This window comes from Mya arenaria, chromosome 10, assembly GCF_026914265.1.
Source record: "Mya arenaria isolate MELC-2E11 chromosome 10, ASM2691426v1".
Classification (NCBI taxonomy): domain Eukaryota; kingdom Metazoa; phylum Mollusca; class Bivalvia; order Myida; family Myidae; genus Mya; species Mya arenaria.
This window is the reverse complement of record NC_069131.1, coordinates 73,086,637-73,108,322: the sequence shown is the minus strand read 5'-3', so window position 1 is coordinate 73,108,322 and position 21,686 is coordinate 73,086,637. Positions and strand designations below refer to the sequence as shown.

Sequence of the window (21,686 nt, the reverse complement as noted above, 5' to 3'; positions counted from 1 at the left end):
AATAAAACCATTGAAAAAATGAAATAAACATAACATTTACAAAAAATCTTTTCCTAAAAATACCAATATATTGTAATAGAGGAGGGAGTTGACTTAAGGAAGACGCACAAGGGTAAATGTATCTAGTTAAACATACATTTATAATTCATTTCAGGCCACAATAAATAATAAAGAGTTCTATTGGTGTTTCCCTTCCTGCTCTTTAAGCTGCAGTCTCACAGATTAGCAACTTTTATTTTAATTTTGTCTTGGAACGGGCTAACTTGAATGTCATAAATGTCTTGAAACCTGTGATACAAGACTGCTGAAAAAAGATCAGATCGTAGGTTTCCATATCTACATTCGAAAATGGTTTAATGGCTAGCTTTAAGAAAAGTGAGTTCTTCGGCAGTTTTTCAAACAATTGAGCTTTAAGCAAAATGTGTTTTTCGAAAGTTTTCCTTATAATTGAGACCTGTTCTATTGTGCTTTACCTTATTTGACTGAATTGAAGGCAATGATGCCAAAAAGGCTGATTCTGAGACATAAATTAAAAGAAAAATCAATACCGTAAATCTGTGAGAGTGCAGCTTTAAGGTGGTTGCATGTGGGTATTTTTTGTTGTTGTTTTGAAATGAAAAAAAAAAAAATTGGTTCCAGTAGAGGAACAGTCTAGGAAATTATTGTGGTTTAGACGAGAAACACCAAACAAACTATTACTGTACTGTGGCCTCATACTTACATATTATTTCTTCTGTTGTGTAAGGATATACACAAAGTCATAATTAGATTTTACTACCTTAGGAAACCTGGCTCAACTTTTATAAAAAAATTGTTTACTGAAACAAACTTCAAAGGATCAAAATTATTCATATAAAAATACCTCTGAAGACATTTATCAATTTAACTTACAAAAACGTTCATGTGATACAGGAATTTAGTGTTGAAAGAAACTATCTGTTACCCAACTCATCTATAATTTTTAAAATTTATGCTTTGTTACTAAACACCCAACAAATATCTTGGAATTTTGTCTTGTTACCTTAGCGATGTAAATTTTTAATAGACCCTTGACGAACGTTATCACGGAGAGGACAACTTGCATGACCCACAGCCACATTGGACGATGGACCCATAACATCACATGCCTGTAAAACAATATATAATCTCGCTATATTGGTAACAAATACCCTTCAGAAAACCCTCAGCTTCATAGGAAGCTGGACTCAAAACATTTTGTTTAACTAAATGTCATGGCTTGTAAGCTAAATGATTAGCGAGAATAATGCATCTAAAAATAGATCAGTTGAACTAGTACCATGTGGGCAAGTGGTTTGTTTGTCTGTACATTAACATTAATATCAGAACGGTATTAAGAATAGGTTCAGCTTAACTGTGCAGGTAAATTACAGTGCAATTCATTATTTTTTCTTAATTTTGGAATGTTGTCCTTGACAACCTGGTAAAAAAACTGTTACACTCTGCACACACAACCCTCGTGATGGAATTAATACACGAACGCGCCCTGAAATTTAATAACTCAGGTTGTGCATGCAGTTACTTTTTCTAAAAAACTGTACCCCTCAATACTTAAAGTATGTTTTAGATAATTTTGTTTTACTGAAGGTCAAAAAACGATATTGATATTTATATAAGCACAATATGTGGTTATTTACCATGTGTTTTATTCAGTTATGTAATGATCCATTTATTCACCTTTAATGTGTATAAAAAAATGCACTTTTGTTACAGAGTAATTGAAGATGCTATCATTACTAGCAGCATAAAATTGCATGAAAAACAGCCATTTAACATAATTATGCAAAAAGTTGAATTAATTTGCAAAAAAGTTGAATTCATTATGTAACTTGATAGTGTTATAAACGAAAAAATATTTATAAGCATGTGTCATATTAATTCTTTTAGATAACAATTATCAGAAATAAGGAAAACATATCTATATATTACCACTTTAAGCCTATTTTATTTATTCACACTTTTTAAAGAGTGCCATATCTAATTCTATTTTAATCTGAATGCATCTTTTCATGAAATTATTTGTATTTATATGTACAAAGAATTGCAATAAACTTCACTTTTAATTAAATCAAAGTTTAACCGCTTCGAAAACAAATCCACTTTAATAGTCTATAACACCCCAATAAAAGGCAGGTGCTTTTAATGACAAAATGGGTATTTTTTAAAAGAAAGAAGGGCTTAAAATGGCTCATTTTTTACAAAAAAAAATCTTTAGAAATAAAAGGGGAAAAAGCAAATGTCAATAATAAGAATTCTATTTATAAGGTTCTTACTTTGAAATTTCTTTCACATTAACTATTACATTAAAATAAAGATGAAAACTTCATGTATATAAAATGCTCTTTTATGAATTTATCATGCAAACATATCATATCAACACAAGTTATGTTCATGATCATTTTTCAAAACTAAGGTTACAGAAGGACACAAAGGATATTCAGTTTGTCAAGTGTCAAATTTCATAGAGTGATTCTGTTTTAAATCTGTTTTACAATCATGACATGGGAAAGAGGGAAACATCAGTGGTCTTACAATGAAAAGAGCATCATATTTTATCACCTATTTCTCAAATGTTCACCTTGAATTACAACCACTTTGAAGTAATTTGAGAAATGTTAAATCCTAGATTCTGCCTTGACCTAAATGTACCAGTAAATCAATGTTATGTTTGCATTATGAAGGAGTTATTGCCCATGAATAGAAAATTATAGCAGTAATAATTTAGCTATTAATAAATCAAGGGGCAAGAACTCCTTCATAATGAATAATCAATCAATTTGAAAGGTTAAATATCGTAAAAAAATGATATAAAGGACAGTATGTTTTATTTGATGATTAACACACATACATACACAAAAAGACAAACAAGCTGTTTTTATACTTGTTGCACATTTAAATGTTTATTGTCTTAAGTGTACTCTGATTTTTCATCCAGATATTCATATTTTTTGTGGTGCAATCAATTTATATTTTTACCAATAAAAGAGCCATTGGAAACAGTTCCAAAAAGACAAAAAATATCAGACTGATGAAAAGATACTCATTATCTGGTCAACATCCAGTATGTCATGTGTTCTAATTCAATTAATCAAATAGTCAATACACAATAATTTGCCACAAAACCACCTTACCAGTTGACCTTAGATGAACCTGAAGATTGTTTTGTGCCGTTGACAACTTGGCACGGATCGCCAGAACTGGAAATAAAGCATTCTGTAAGTCAAGGTTGACAATAATTCATGATATAAAGGAAAGCATTTTTGTTTCAGTGTAGGACGCAACATATTTCATCAAGTGATATATAAGAGAGCATTTTTGTTTCAGTGTAAGATCGCAACATATTTCATCAAGTGATATAGAGGAGAGCATTTTTGTTTCAGTGTAAGATCGCAAAATATTTCATCAAGTGATGAAGAGGAAAGCATTTTTGTTTAAGTGTAAGATTGCAACATATTTCATCAAGTGATATAGAGGAAAGCATTTTTGTTTCAGTGTAAGATCGCAACATATTTCACCATATGAGTACCAAGAGATTTATTTCACGAGTGGCATTCACGAGGTGAAATTAAATGCAATCGTACATGTAAAGAATTTTTTGTTACATTATGTTGAAGAAGAAAAAGGGTATAAAAATGAAGTTAAAAAAGGAAAGGACGCCTTATTGTATCCAAATGTAATGTTAATAAAGAAATGACACTGATGAAAATGAGTCCCAGTTTGTGAGTTTTAAAATTTCTAAACAGTGGAAAAGCTCTAACTGAAAATTTGAAAATTCAGACTCAAGCATGACTTTGGAATTGACCCGGTCTTCACTATATTATTCCGATAATAGTACAAGATATACTATGGAAAAACAGGCTAGGGAAATTTTGCAATGCATGAATTCAACCGTAAATGTTCAGTATTTCTGTATAGCCTAAGATGTGTTTCAGGCCGTCCAATCAAACGTCTGAATTTTACCTCATCAATTATTCGCGAGTACAATGTCTATGCAGTCCATTTGCCCAGTGTATCCAATGGAATTGCATGTTATGAAAAGACTAGGAACAAGGATGGACTTTTTAAGCTACCAGCGTTTGTAACAACTGGTGGATCAAGGGTTGTTCAGATTAAAAAATCTTACCACTCGTACGTTGACATATCATCAAGAATGACTCGTACGAAGTAGAGTATACACACCAGGCTCTTCGCAATGACGTCAAACACCGTGAAAGCCAGACCTGTAAATAGCAATTATAAAAAGTAAGTGCATAAACTGGATATAAATATCCTGTAAGTTCGCTTTGTATATTTGTATTCAAAGTAAAATGAGTATCTATTTGAGATGAAAAAAATGAGCCCAAATTTTAATTAATGGACTGGAAATAAGTTTTGTCATAAACAAACACAAATTTTAGACAGACTTGTGAGCTATACGAAAGTTATGCATACTGTCACTCTTAACATGTGTTCCAAGTTCCATATATCTTGGAAGGTATCTTAGTGTGGTGACCTTCACCTTGCAATACTTAAGTATCTCATACGGAGCTTCAACATCATTACAATAAGTAACCACAAAGCTATGACACTGATTTTCTTTTTTAAAATATGATTCTGCAAATCGGACAGGGTGCCTCTCAGGGGAGCCCCCAAAAAATCTAGTAAAGGTCACCATGATCTTGACCTTTGACCCCAATATGGGACATTTACTGACCATGATACCAAGTTTGAAGACTTTGCACCAAGTTGTTCAAAATTAATTGATTAGAAATAAAAGCACCATTATTGACTAGTAAAGGTCACTATGATCTTGACCTTTGACCCCAATATGGGACATCTACTAACTATGATACCAAGTTTGAAGACTCTGCACTAAGTTGTTCAAAATTAATTGATTTGAAACAAAAACACCATTATTGACAAGTAAAGGTCACTTAATGATCTTGACCTTTGACCCTAAATTCAATAGGGATTACCTACTGACCATGACCATTGTGCATATTACGTTCAAAAGTTATTGATCAGAAATAAAAACGTGTGATGACCATAATGCCATGGTTGGACAAAGTAATCCCTGTGTCTGCCATGATTCACAAGTGAACCAATTTTAAATCAACAACAGTCAACCTAAAAAATTAAAAAGCATTATTCCATGCAAAACAAGTTAAACTTACGCGCTGTGGAATTCCGTATGAGGATTCTCCGCAACCTCCCTCGTATGGAATCATGTTCAAAGTATTTAACTGGCGCGGAACTGAAAGATAGAAAAATATCGGGAAATAATCAAAATGCTACATAAGTTAACCATTTATGAATAAAGTTGATTTAATTTTTCACTTGATTTTGACTGTTGGTTGACCTAAGAGGAAAACAATATCACCTTTTGGGGCATTTGAGCATGAAGCCACAAATAATACTTTGTCCCAGTGTGTAATAAAATAATTTCATGTCATACAAAAGCAAAACCTTTGAAGAACTTACAATATACAATACAAACATGTCCGAACATACCACAAGGGTAAATTTACCCTCATTAATATGTTAGCCCCCACCCCCCCAAATGGTGCGGGGCAAATGTCAGTCATATAAACAGGGTACTAATCTCACATAGAACTATTGGGTCATTTCACATAGCACTATGCTTACCTTACCCCTCCTCAAGTAGATAGATGACAGTATTGAGATCTAAACGCTTCAAAATTGAATGCTTATGTCAATAGCCTCGGGGAAAACTCAAGAAATTGACAATTGATTGCGTCATCTGGAAAACCCAGTCTAAATATATGGTATAAAATTATGCTCCAGTATTGTCTGAAAACAATTGTTTACAATTAAGATTGGCGATATAAATCGATTGCATAATCTTATCGTTGAATAATTGCTTCCATACATCAAAAACACACCATAATAACAGGGAAGTAATGCTATCAGTTCTATGCAATAGTTAGATGACATGAAGTAACATTTTAATGATCAATAATGGGTGGAGTGAACATAGCGAACAAACCTTCCTTAATCATTGAAATATCACTTCATGCTTAGAATATTACCTCATTGGCTGACACATTGCAAACCCAAAATCTGATGCAGAGCTTTTGTATAGGATGATTGGAAGTAGGTGGACCTTTAAAAATCGGCAAAAGTTGAAATTCGTAATGATTAAACATCGAACTTAATGATTGCCAATCTGCAATTTCATTGGCTGAAAATGTACGTTGTGTTCTAATCTGTTAAGAATTCTTATTGACGTTTAAATATATCCTAATGAGTAAGTTTGTACATTTTGATAAACTTCTGATTTCCATTATAAAATCCAAAATGGCTTGTGATTTCGATTTTGGACCAAATTTCAATCCCTAATAAATAAATACCCCCAATGTCCAACCTTCTGACATGGGAGGTAAGTGTAATAGCTAAAATTACAAATATTGCCCTAAATGTAAATAAGTTATTTTGGTAAAAAAATGAGTTCTGTGAAAGGAATGATCTAGCCAACATATGCACAGCTGCAAATTAAAAAAAGACCTAAAAAATATGCTAAAAAGATTCTTACATATACTTTAGGTACACAAATACTATCGATGATGAAAAAAACACCATTGTGTTAACTCACTTACCTTATAAACATCTTACATTCTATTTTTGACACATATTATGTATATATTTCCCAACTTACACATTTTCAACAATCATAAAACATACAGTTTTTGATGCCAAAGAAAATGGCCTATTTAAGCTTTTAGTCAAATTCTAAATTAGTTGTATTTTTAAATATTATGTTTTCATTTCTGTTTTATTATCATGAAATTTAAAGGAATAATTAAACCAACAATCAGGTTGCCTTGGTTCAAAACAGTTATAATTGTGACAAAGTGACTCTTGAATGTGGTTTTGTTTCCGGAAACATGAATTAATTATCCACAGCTAGTGTAACACAAAGTCATGTTGTAAATTTATGCAACAACATGAACTTTGAAGACCGCAGAAAATACATCATTGTTTTATTATTTAAGGGCGCACCGTTTCAAAGTCTTGTTCAACCAAATAAACACACACTTTTTTTCAGAAAATGTAAAAATATGAATAAAACAAAATCATACAACCAATCCTACTTTTTACTACGTATTTGTTAGATAACATGAAATAAATTCTTAATGATTTAGAAGGGATGGAGTGAGCTTAGTGTGACTTAAAATATACATCTCATTGGCTGACACATTGTCAATGACGCAGGGAATGTAAAATACAATCTCATCGGCTGACACATTGTCAATGACGCAGGGAATGTAAAATACAATCTCATTGGCTGACACATTGTCAATGACGCAGGGAATGTAAAATACAATCTCATTGGCTGACACATTGTCAATGACGCAGGGAATGTAAAATACAATCTCATTGGCTGACACATTGTCAATGACGCAGGGAATGTAAAATACAATCTCATTGGCTAACACATTGTCAATGACGCAGGGAATGTAAAATACAATCTCATTTGCTGACACATTGTCAATGACGCAGGGAATGTAAAATACAATCTCATTTGCTGACACATTGTCAATGACGCAGGGAATGTAAAATACAATCTCATTGGCTGACACATTGTCAATGACGCAGGGAATGTAAAATACAATTTCATTGGCTGACACATTGTCAATGACGCAGGGAATGTAAAATACAATCTCATTGGCTGACACATTGTCATTGATGCAGGGAATGTAAAATACAATCTCATTGGCTGACACATTGTCAATGACGCAGGGAACGTAAAATACATTCTCATTGCCTGACACATTGTCATTGACGCAGGGAACGTAAAATACAATCTCATTGGCTGACACATTGTCAATGACGCAGGGAACCTAAAATACAATCTCATTGGCTGACACATTGTCAATGACGCAGGGAATGTAAAATACAATCTCATTGGCTGACACATTGTCAATGACGCTGGGAACGTAAAATACAATCTCATTGGCTGACACATTGTCAATGACGCAGGGAATGTAAAATACAATCTCATTGGCTGACACATTGTCAATGACACAGGGAATGTAAAATACAATCTCATTGGCTGACACATTGTCAATGACGCAGGGAATGTAAAATACAATCTCATTGGCAATGACGCAGGGAATGTAAAATACAATCTCATTGGCTAACACATTGTCAATGGCGCAGGGAATGTAAAATACAATCTCATTGGCAATGACACAGGGAATGTAAAATACAATCTCATTGTCAATGACACAGGGAATGTAAAATACAATCTCATTGGCAATGACATAGGGAATGTAAAATACAATCTCATTGTCAATGGCGCAGGGAATGTAAAATACAATCTCATTGTCAATGACACAGGGAATGTAAAATACAATCTCATTGGCAATGACATAGGGAATGTAAAATACAATCTCATTGGCAATGACACAGGGAATGTAAAATACAATCTCATTGGCAATGACACAGGGAATGTAAAATACAATCTCATTGTCAATGGCGCAGGGAATGTAAAATACAATCTCATTGTCAATGACACAGGGAATGTAAAATACAATCTCATTGGCAATGACACAGGGAATGTAAAATACAATCTCATTGTCAATGGCGCAGGGAATGTAAAATACAATCTCATTGGCAATGACACAGGGAATGTAAAATACAATCTCATTGGCAATGACATAGGGAATGTAAAATACAATCTCATTGTCAATGACACAGGGAATGTAAAATACAATCTCATTGGCTGACACATTGTCAATGACGCAGGGAATGTAAAATACAATCTCATTGGCAATGACGCAGGGAATGTAAAATACAATTTCATTGGCTGACACATTGTCAATGACGCAGGGAATGTAAAATACAATCTCATTGGCTGACACATTGTCAATGACACAGGGAATGTAAAATACAATCTCATTGGCTGACACATTGTCAATGACGCAGGGAATGTAAAATACAATCTCATTGGCTGACACATTGTCAATGACGCAGGGAATGTAAAATACAATCTCATTGGCTAACACATTGTCAATGACGCAGGGAATGTAAAATACAATCTCATTGGCTAACACATTGTCAATGACGCAGGGAATGTAAAATACAATCTCATTGGCTAACACATTGTCAATGACGCAGGGAATGTAAAATACAATCTCATTGGCTGACACATTGTCAATGACGCAGGGAATGTAAAATACAATCTCATTGGCTAACACATTGTCAATTACACAGGGAATGTAAAATACAATCTCATTGGCAATGACACAGGGAATGTAAAATACAATCTCATTGGCAATGACACAGGGAATGTAAAATACAATCTCATTGGCAATGACACAGGGAATGTAAAATACAATCTCATTGTCAATGACACAGGGAATGTAAAATACAATCTCATTGGCTGACACATTGTCAATGACGCAGGGAATGTAAAATACAATCTCATTGGCAATGACGCAGGGAATGTAAAATACAATTTCATTGGCTGACACATTGTCAATGACGCAGGGAATGTAAAATACAATCTCATTGGCTGACACATTGTCAATGACACAGGGAATGTAAAATACAATCTCATTGGCTGACACATTGTCAATGACACAGGGAATGTAAAATACAATCTCATTGGCTGACACATTGTCAATGACGCAGGGAATGTAAAATACAATCTCATTGGCTGACACATTGTCAATGATGCAAGGAATGTGTATTGAATCAGTCACAGTAGGCAGACTTTTAAAAATGCGTGAAAGTTGAAATTCTTAACAATTAAGCCTTGCACTTAATGTTTGCGTATCTGAAATGTCATTGGCTGATCTGTTGCTTAAGAAGCTGTTTTGTGAGTAGCAACACAAAAACATGTGACATAATGACTTAAGACCATTCGGACAGAATGAAATGGGTATCTAAAATAAATTCTTGATGGGGTTAAAAGTTCCTCATAAATAACACCTAGTAGGGTTTATAATGTTGTTATGGTCAGGATTATCATTATAAATATGAATCTGACTGTTGTTTTTTAAACGACATGGAGAAAAAAATCGCTCCAACTTTCGGTGGCCAAAATCCGTCAAACAGAAAATTAAATTGGTTTGGCCCGAGGCATGCTTTAATTGCCTACTTTGTACAGATCAGTTTGACAGGTTTTGGTTACATGTGTCTCACTACAATTAATCTTAGTTAGATAAAAAGAACATATTATCATATTTATATAAGTAAAATCATTATAGGTGATCCATAGCGGAAATACAGGGTTAAATTTTGAATTTTGACTTGCATACTTGCAAAATGCGAATAAAAATTGCATATTGCGAATGACTTTTGCCCTAGCTTTCAAAATTCCGTGATTGGTATAATTTATTACAATTTTATGTAAGCCATTCACATTTTTCTGAATGTATTTTATCATTATGTGACTAAGCACAAATATAATAACTCGCAAAAATATGCTAGAGCCTCGTACAGATAAATTCGAAACTTAGCAAATAGAAAATTACCTACATTTTAACACAATAACAGCGACAAGCAAATATAGGTCTCATAGTAACTATTAAATAATCAGCCATGTCAAATTTGATGACATATATTACAGTCGAACCCCGTTGCTCGAACTCCCAGGGACCATAGAAAATATCTCGAGCCTCAGAAAATTCCAGCCAAGCGGGAATGCTAACATTCAGTATAAAAAAACCAGTTCGAGCCAACGAGGAATCTGAGCCAAGGGAGTTCGAGCCAACGAGGAATCTGAGCCAAGGGAGTTCGAGCCAACGAGGAATCTGAGCCAAGGGAGTTTGAGCCAACAGGGTTTGACTGTATAAATTTTCTGTTACTTAAACTTAGCTTAATTTAGCATGACTCAGGATCCATGGTTCTTTTAACATAGTTGATCATTCTCTTACCATAAATAACATGCCAATTTTTTTATTTTTTTTTAAATTACCACTTGTGACAATTCATAATTTATATGAGCGTTAAAGCACACTGTTTTTCACCAAGGCAAGCCGGGTGCAAATCCTTGCCATGGCCCATGGGAGTTTGGTTTTGATAGTTTTCAATGCTGACAACAAACAACCAACAACTGCGACAATATAACAGAAAACCTCACAGTAACAACTTACAAGTATCCGTCGTCGTCAATGGAGATATTGTCACAATCACTTCCACTCTGCAAACTAACGTTGCTACGATGTAACGAAAACCTTACAGACTTCAACATTGTCCTTACTATTTATATTTTCAAACTTTAACAATATCCCACTCAGCTCATGTAAGAAGGCTTTATCATTGATTGTCCAAAATTCTTTAAGCACTTTTTTTTTATTACCAAAATCCTTAGGCCAGTATATTTCGAGGTATGAATCACAACAAAAAAACAAAAATCCAATTTTTGAGATAAACACTGCCGTAATAAACTGTCTTCTGCTGACTGCTTCTTTAACCCTGATATTGCAATTTTCTACATGTTTCGCTCAAATTTCGCCATAGATCTGATGGCTTCTTTTACTTTTCGCATTACATATGCAAGCTGGATTTTATTACATCCAGGAAATATACATCATATCACAGTCCCTTAGTGTCGGTATATAACTTACTACCTTTGTATTGACAAAATCTAATGTTAAAGAAACTCTCTAAGCTATCTGTTCTAAGTGTTGTTCATTTTTTTTCCATTTTTCGTTGGTTCAGCCGTATAAGACTTAATGGTTTACTGGCTTTCCTAATTTCACAAATTCCAGATGATAAAGGTTTCTGTCTTAAAGAATCAAAAATATTACATATATATATGGTAGACTGCATATCATCTTTAAAACTGCCAATTTCTCTGCTGTAACACAATTACACTTGAAGGTGATATCCAAATTATCTCCCTTTGAAAAATGATTTTTCTGAACAAAATCTATTTGTTTACTTCAAATCACATAAATATCCAATAAATTGTTAGCTCTGTCATAAAATATTTCACTGACAAAGAATGTTTATAATTTGAAAATGAAACAGATTCCTAACTTCAACATGACAATTCACAATGCTGTAAAATCATGTCCTTACAACTTGTAACATTATTTACATACATAGATCTTGAAAGTTTAATTTGATAAAATGTCGCTAAATCAGGATTACGCTTTCTTTAAATGATAAAGAAAGTCTAACTTTAGTACACAATGTCAATGTCAACTCCTGTTTTAAATATCAAGCCACAATAATGATTCATTGTTTACCGCTGACAAAAAAAGAGAAACAAACGAGCATTCCGCGAAATTTAAATCCTTATCTTAATGACATGACACTCGAATATACATAACATCCATAGACTTTTTATTTACACACATTTTATGAACTAACATAAACAGCATTCATCACACATGAACATCTTAAAATATATTAACATTGATGAAATTTATAAATATAGTACAACGCAGATGTACTTTTATTCATTTCTGCCTAATGTTACGAATATGACATCGTAAACGTCAACAACTTGTCAAAGTTTATAATAAATTATACACTGATCTGTCTTAACGTCGTGGAAAATTTTAAGGCAATACAACAAAATGTCCCGAGGGTTAAAAACCAGGAACACTTCAATGCCATACATATAATTATTCAATTAAGACATAAAAGAAGAATTGACCGGTCTTTATCAAAAAAGAAAACAAACAAAATCAATACTTCAAATGTTTACAATCTAAGGGGACGGCATTAAGTTTGAAAAATATATTTCAGTAGTGAATTTTCGATATTTAAATAAATTGTTAGGTCTAAAATATTTTAGTAATATGTATTGTTCATGTGTATGACACAAAGTAACATTTTTTATGATTAAAAATGGGCTGAGATAGCGTAGCTCATTCTTAATCATTAAAATATTGCTTCCAGTCATCTATCTTAGAATACTACCTCAATGGCTAACACATACTCATCACACAATTTGACACAGAAAGCATGTATCAGATGAGTGCCAGTTAGGTGGACCTTTAAATACACGCAAACGTTGAAATTCTTAATGATTAAGCCTATAAGTACTTAATGATTGCCTTTCTTCAATTTCATGGGCTGAAAATGTAGGATGTATTCTTATTCAACTTTGAGATAATTTCCTGGAGCAAAAGTACTTGAATTGAGAACTACCTGGTATATTCATAGCCAAGATTTCCACAACACCCTCAGTGCACAGGCAATCTAAAGCATGACTACCCCCTTTTAACACTCATGACTACCCCCTTTTTACACTCATGACTACCCCCTTTTAACACTCATGACTACCCCCTTTTAACACTCATGACTACCCCCTTTTAACACTAAACGAAACAGCTTACAGAAACACTTTAAATTATTACAACTAGGTTACTTCACATCATTCAATATTTTGAAAACCCTGACAATTGAACTTCTTTACGGTTAAAAAAAAATGTGGATAACTAATAATAAATTTTAAATATGGTTACAGTTTTAACATTGGTCAATTTCATTTCAGTCCCTTTAACTATAATGCTGTTACGGAGACTTTAATTATTACCAGAAATTGTCAGCATGCGCCTTTATCTACAACGTAATATTTCTTCTGGAACATAATTATATCCCTGAGGGTAAAAAAACAGTTTTCTAAACATAGCCATGTGCAATAAATCAAATACATGTGCATGTGCAACAAAGTTTGAAATGCGACATAAATATTCATGATTATTATATTTGTCTACAACTTGCGAACCACCAAGGCCATTCTAATTTGACTGTATGTTTTAACGTAATCAGGTTTTCAGCCTTAATAGAATGAGAAGAAAAGAAAAATGTACAAATATCTAAATTATATAGAGAAAGGAAGAATATTCTAATGGTAAATTTCTACAGCTATCACTGGATCATCAGGATGTGATAAATTCACCCATCACACCACGTTCTTCATATGTTATAAGAACTAAATATCACAGGGAGCGATATATGTAATGAGGAGTCAAGTCTAAAGCTATATTGTATACAGGGAAGTATTGGTAAAATGTTGCCAAATAACTATTGAAAAGAGTTGTTTGAATAATATCATTAGAAGAACTGAATCACGCAATCAATACTTCCTATAGTTCTTAAACATAATGGATATGACATCATGGTAGATTCCTGTCCCAGCGACAATGTCATCAAATAAGGCAGCCGCTATTCAACTAGAAGGGCCACAGTGCGATGAACCAGGTTTTGGATATGGTCAATTAGAAATTATAGGTAAATATTTACACCTCAACTTCCGTTCCTTAAATGAACTGCCTTTCGGCAATTGCGTTCTGAGCGGTTCATCAATCGATGAACGCAACATCTTCGGATATGTTCGGATCGTAATTCATTGCATAACAATATACATGAAAGCTATTGATCTTGTTATTGGTTGTATTGTGTCTGCAGGTCCCGTAAAATATAGATCAACATTTTTAAAAGTGTAAGTTTATTATATTTTAAATATATTGGTACCAGAATTGTTTTAATTTTATGTTTTAAAGTGATTTCAAGTGATTTCAAGTGGTTGATCTTTTCCCGCGTTATTGTGACGTCATTTGAAAAAAATATTTCCGGTTATAGTCGGGTCGTTCTATTTACAGAATGGGTAAGAACGGATTACTGAAAGGTTTTCTTAAATGAAATGAAGTATTTTTTTAACAATTCATGAATGAAATAATGAACTATTGGTGTAAATATAGGGAATGAATTGCGGGGTTGATGTCATTATCGGGGATATGAACGCAATTGGGTTGGTCAAAGTACGCGTGGAGTCCATTGGACTCCACACACATTGACACAACACATTGACCAACCCAATTAATTTCTTCTACGAGTTCGAAAAAAGCAGTGGCCTTAAATTCTCTTTGCATGTATGATTTTTTTCATTTTCTACTCTAGGTAACTAAGTGACATTGACCCCCCCCCCCCCCCCCCCCTCAAAAGCAATCCAAAGCCTGCCCGTCCTTCCATCCACCAATCCAATGACATACTCCTTCTCCTACATTGGTATAGAAATAATATTCTTGCATACTGGATGTGTGTTTCCGGTCATGTGACCAGTGCTGGAAAAAATTCGTCTTACACCCCCTCATGTAAGACGAGTCACGTGCAACAACGCGCCACTTCTTATTTTTTTTATTGTATGGTTTATGAAATTGTACGGTTTATGAAAAGTATATTATGCAATTTCAATAAAGCGCAATCAAAAATATAAGTTTACAATACTTTTAATCAAAATTGAAAGTAAATAATTATAAAAGCGCAATTTTTAGGAACTATTTGACGTCGATAGTGATTTAAAATTACTGCTCTTTATGACGTCAGTAAACAACGTCGCACACACTTTTAGGTGAAATGTACAAGTGCGTTTTCAACATCAACTTTTCCACAAATTCATAATTTTAGATATGCAAGAAAAATTATAAATCATGTTTTTCCGATGCGGATTGAAAAATCCAACCCTCGGGCACGCTGCGTGACCGGGAACTCAGCATGCCTTGTTAACGGCTTACACGAATGCCCTCGGGTCGGATTTTTCTATCTGTATGGAAAACACATGACAGATTCTTATATTACATGGAAGCATGATCAAGTATTGTTGAAAATCAATCAGTTGCCTCAAAATTTGGGCAATTATTCAATATGATTTAAAAAACAACAACTTTACTCCGCATAATTTCAAAATATATAACCGTTCTTCTGACATTTTCAATAGAAATTTAAAGTTACCTAAAGGAGTTATTTAAAAGAAGTTATCAAAACAGATCTGAATAGGGGTTCCGTGTGACACTCACTGTGCTATACACTGGTGCACGATAAAGAACCAGAATTAGCTCCATACAGGGTTACATTCTCTCTGTGGACTATATATGCTCTAAACACCTAATATGACTATAACAATCTTATCGGAGCACTCGGTAAATGGGCTTTGCCCCAGTGCAAGTATAAATAAACTAAAAAAACACCAGATCGTCAACATAATTCTAAGATCAGAGGCCAAACCCATTATTCAACTAGGACATTAGAACCCATCAACTAGGACATTAAAACCCATCAACTAGGACATTAGAACCCATCTGAAACCAGTACAAACCAGTGTTCGTTGGATTTTGTTTTCTTCAATTTTTAATGTCCTTTGGGGACAATCAAGTATTTCATCTATGAAATGCTTTTTAAAGATATAGGTAACTTTCATATGATGCATTAGTGTCTCTGATTTCAATCAGCATCCAATTAGTTTTCTGAATTTTGCAAGCTTGTACAAACAAGTTCAAACCTGCTTCAGGACATTATTTACCCATAAATTATTTTCAAAAATAGATTTGTTTGTGATATAAATTATTTTAACACTTATATACTGATGATAATGTCTTTTCCAGTGGTAACTGCAAGTAATGGGACCATCCATTAATGTAACTGTGCCTGTAGCTTGTTTTTGTTGACATTAAAAGCCCTGGTTCAGACTATATATTATAAACGACAATATATTGTGACTTAACAAGGCAAGATTGTTTTAAGATAATAAAAACATTGACATAAAAAAGCAGTATATCAGCAAAGATGAAAGATGTAGTGTTGATAGGTCTTAGACATTAATACGAGAACATCCTTTACAATACCCATAGCAATCTAGAATATACATCTATGAGAAACAGCTTAATTATCTCCCCTTATAAAGTTATAAAATAAATGTTTGATTCAGTGTTAGTGATGCACAAAAATGACAGTAATCTTTGTTTATTGATGTAAAATGACATTTGACAGACATTTATGTACAAAGTATGTATAAAACGAAAACATGAAGTTATGAAAATCAAGTCCAGCATCTCTGAACACTGATGACAAAAAGCATTGCCTTATAATGCAGTATGATTTGATTGAGTCATGGATAAAAACTGTCAAATGAAAACAACAGAACAGCAGCATTACTGTCTGCTTTATTTCACTCTGTTGATATGAAAATAACAAACAAATTGGATGTAATAAATATATAGATGCAGTAATTATTTTAAAAAATGTAATAATTTCCCAAGAAATAAAATACAATGATCGCCAGCTAGTTAACCTATGCTATAATTATAATCCTGTTACGATTCTTTCCGACAACTGGGTTTAAGCTGTAATGTTCAGGAGTTACCTTTCCTTTTAATGAACATAATATATATGCATGTCAGTCTATATTTAGGTTTTTTTAACCTGATATAGAAGAACGCCCCTTCTCCTTGAAAATTAAGCATCGTTTTCCCCCTAAAAATATGAATTTCCCTCCGATAAACTTCAATATTTCGTTGCCTTGGTCGAAAATTTGCCGTCATCTATTTGTCAGGGGAAAAAGTCATGCTGGTAACTTAATCAATTAAACTAAATATCCTAGGCAGAAATCTCCCTTGAAGATCTTTTGTTCTAAAACACTATATTTTTTTCCGTGTTCTTAAAGGCTCCTACCCCTTCTCTGTTTTCAGATCCCCCCCCCCCCCCCCTAAACTAAAATTCAAGCCTAGGACTCTGATCCCCCAATGTGGCCATAGTTGAGCGACCTAGTTAAGCGCCCTTTAGTTGAACATTCTAGTTGGGTTCCCTAGTTAAAGGAATTCGCACCCCAGTTGGGCACCCTAGTTTAAGGGATTGGAACCCCAGTTGGGCTCCCTAGTTTAAGGGATTGGAACCCCAGTTGGGCACCAGCACCCTTGTTGGGCACCAGCTTCCTAGTTACTTTCCCTCCTGTGATATAAGCTTCATTTGATTACCCGATTGGAAACAATGAAATGTATAAGACCTGATACAGCTTATCAACCCTGTCTTGTTATCCCTGCAGCCACTCCAGCAGTGTCCCATACTACAGGCATAGGTATGTTAAACATTCTCTTTTTCATTGATATATAACCTCAATAAGGTCATTTATAATAAAAAATAATTTAATTTTGTTAAATTTAGCCCTTTAGTTTACATTTAATATGTTGATTAAAACAAAAATATTTATGTAATGCAAACATGATAAAAATAAATTATAATTTTAAAATTCCATCTCGTTTAAACAACCCCCAGAACAGCCATAGTCAGTCTGTCCATGATGCATAATTCACATACCCATATATAACAATACCCAACCAATTCATTATAAGCTTTCATAATGAACCATTATTTCTGGGTTTGAACATTATCTTATTATTTCAATGTTATATTGAGATAATTCTGTTTCTGATTAAGTAACAATGCTGCTACAAAACCTTGATGTAGTGTCCGTGACGCTGTAGTGTCCATGACACAGCCAACAATTTCTAACACAATTTGCCCTCATTTTAACTTTTACTTTACTATTCGAGAATTTCTTCCACCTCAGATAAGTAGATCCAAAAATTTAACCATGCTATAAATTCTTATCTTGCCCATGGGCAAAGATAAAACGCCCATATGGAATTTCTTTTTAATGGTCATCACATTGTAATTACCTCCCTGTAGCATCATAGAAACATTGTCTTGGTGCAATATTTACAAAGCTTATTCATTATTTCTTGCTGCAAATGTCACTATAAAAAGGTTTTCACATACCTTTCAAGATATAACTCTTCACTCTCCTCAGAACTATTTAAAGACCGATTTCACTAATAACATAGTCTGAATCACTGCGCCTGCATGCGCGCATATCCATGACAACCACGAATTATCACATATCCATACGCATTTATTTTCACTACAAAAAGAGTTACAGCAAAAACATTACATTTTTACTTAATTTTGATTAACTGAGGTGGGAGAAAAAGCATCTACCAATTAGCAGCTCATGTAAGATAGGTTCATCCCAACCCTCGCGCAGAGTGTTTTGGGGAAACTCGGTAAACATCATTTCCACACAACACCCTACGCTCAGGTAGGAATGAACCAATCTTACACTCTTGGCCATGGAGGATACTTATAGTTTATTATTTTGATTTATAATCATGGAAAAGAGAAATATCATTGACTCTACAAATGACCATTTCTGAAACACCTAAATGGTCAGATTAAAATCCCTTCAGATCATGAAAAAGTGAATAGGGTACATAACTTTGAATGTAAAAAAAAAGCTTTTGGTACAAGTTCAGTATTACCCCAGTGCAATATACCTGCTCAAAATACTTTAAAATGAAATAAAATGAATTTGTGTACCTATAAGTGACTTATATATTAATTTGCAAATTGATGTTGTAAAATGCCTTTTGTATCTAAAGGTGTATAATATCACATCAAAAAGTCATTTAAAGTCTGTTTGATAAAACCTTTAGGTATTATTCATTTCTTCAATAAAAAGAAACCTTACACTTCACGGCAGCTTTCCTACACCAAAACGGCCCAGAAGAAATATGTATATGGGCAAAAAATAAGAATTGAAATAAAAATTATTAAATTATGTTAAAACTAAATCATCAAATTACTTCTTTTTAATTTACTCTGTAATTTCTTTATATGCTTTATATTTAAGTCTTTTATTGACCAAAAATAAATAAATATATAATGTTATAAATATACAAACAAACTGACTTGTTGAAAAATAATTAATATCTTAAAGATAAAAAAGTTGTTAATTAGTGAAATTTAAATAGTAAGTTCATGTAAAAAATATTTTTTTGCATATATTTACTTACAGTAAAACATGATGACTTGGCCTGTGTGTGTTCAGCCTTGTTCTACGATGAACATGGTATTCCATTTTATTTACACACAATTCCTGACTTTTGTAAATAACTAAGCTTGCAGAAAACTCCGCTGAACTTAAAGTTCATTCACAATAAACACACTTACAATTCAGATTTAATGCGACCTATGTTTAACCAGTGTATCTTGAAATGTGACCTTACGAACTAATAGAAAGTTTGATTAAAATGTTTTATATAAACATCTTCCAACTTGTTATCATTGTCCCAATTTTGAACCACCAACTTCTTGTGCTGATTCCTTCAATATTTTTCGGCAAATATTTACCATCCATTCAAACTGGTACTTGCCGGACGCTCTTCATTGAAGCAGAAACAAATACTAATGTTTACAATAATGATCCGATCTCTTGTCTACAACTTTGCCAAATATGGGTTTAAGTGTCAAATTTGGCAAGTCACGTAAAACGTTGTTATTGTGCTCCTCTGAGTCAACAATTATTCTTCAACGAATCAAACGAGGTCCATGAACCAATACCATAAACAAAATGGTATAACCAATCAGCGTTCTACAACTTAAATGTCTAATTGATCACTATATAATATAATCAGATATTTATATAAAACTTATGTATCCCGATTTATAAACCTGATAACTACTTTATGCCATTATTCCTTAATAAGGCAAATTATATTTAACAATTAATCAGAAGATTTAAAATATAAATAATGACTATGTCATGAAAATAACGCAGTTATGCTACGTGCATAATAATATTTTGCAATACAATGCATTTTAAACTGTTAATGATTAACATTAATACTTAATTTAGACTACCGTAGCTTTTAACTTGAAATCTAAAAAATAACATCAACGCCCCCAGGTCTACCACTCCTACGTATAATAATATATATATATCAATAAGAAAGCTTTTTAATGTTTGAAAAACATGCATAAAAAACACCTTATTGCATTGTTTTAGCCATTGTTTTGTTTTAATAAATCCATACAAACCCTTGTACACATACAATATATATATATCTATGCAAATTGTCGAAGCCAGCGTGGGATGTGACTGAATGGCGTGGAATGTCAATTGAATTTATTCATAAAATACGGATATAATATTTAAAGTTTGCTAAAGTGACATTGTTATTCAAAATCAATACATACACATGTATAACAAACATCAATTTTGACAGATAAACCTTTAACTACTTATTAAATAATGCATTTATGAAAAATATTAATTGCTAATAACAAGATTGTAACCGTGAATTTATTAGCAGAAAGTGCAAAAATATTAAATAATTGGTGAATGCTAAAAGATTTACTGTTGTCTACTTATCATAGTCCTTGGAAGTAGGAATACCGTGTTGTATATGCTCACTTCTTTCAAATTAAACTCGTTATCCTCATAAGAACCATTGTTCTTGACATTAATTTTTATTTATCCTTTTTGGAATATTAAAACAATTTTATTAATTGTGGTAAATCTTAATTGGTAGTAAGAGTGCATCTTAAGGATTGCTCACAATACTAACTTACCTCAATATAGGAGTGGATTTCGAGGTGAACAAGGGATACTCATTCCTCTTCCAAATTAAAAAAGTGTATTTTTTCCATCTTGGATAGTTTAGGCAGTGTGAAACACATAGACTGTGTATTCTATACTATCATGTACAGCAGGCCAGAGTTCTAATAAGTTTCCTATATATTCTATATTTAATTGACCAATAAGCATGCGAGATAACACTGACTTCTAGGGCTTCACGATCCCCAACACCATATCTAGGGAAAAAGCTCCATTTGTGTACTCAACAATAAACAATGCTCGAAAAAAAGTTAACATTTAATTTAAGAAAAGTAAAATTCGTTGAAAGTTACCACTGTTTATTCCATAAAGTGACCATATGTGTTTTACGAGTACAAAGAGTGCCGTGAAAATGAAAAAAAAAGTAGATCAAGTAGATCCAGCATTTTCAGCCTGTCATTTTTAAATCATAAACTATTCAGTTTCAAAACCAATAGAGATGGAAAGAAGCCAATGGCCTGAGATGGTATGA

At 33.1% G+C, this 21,686-nt stretch overlaps 1 protein-coding gene across 7 annotated transcripts in view; it reads right to left on the bottom strand.

The window, feature by feature from the left end:
• LOC128205595 (potassium channel subfamily T member 2-like) overlaps positions 1-21,686 on the bottom strand; it is an 83,968-nt gene that overhangs the window by 39,259 nt on the left and 23,023 nt on the right. For 5 of the 7 annotated variants that reach the window (XM_052907327.1, XM_052907331.1, XM_052907328.1 and 2 more), the window contains 4 exons: positions 5,172-5,251; positions 4,142-4,238; positions 3,150-3,215; positions 1,022-1,127 (listed from right to left, as the gene is read on the bottom strand). In XM_052907327.1, the coding sequence (XP_052763287.1) occupies positions 1,022-1,127; positions 3,150-3,215; positions 4,142-4,238; positions 5,172-5,251 (349 nt within the window). Of the gene's footprint in view, positions 1-1,021; positions 1,128-3,149; positions 3,216-4,141; positions 4,239-5,171; positions 5,252-11,120; positions 12,314-19,610; positions 19,787-21,686 lie in introns of those variants that run through there. The other 2 variants (XM_052907334.1, XM_052907333.1) reach the window with 2 other exon arrangements.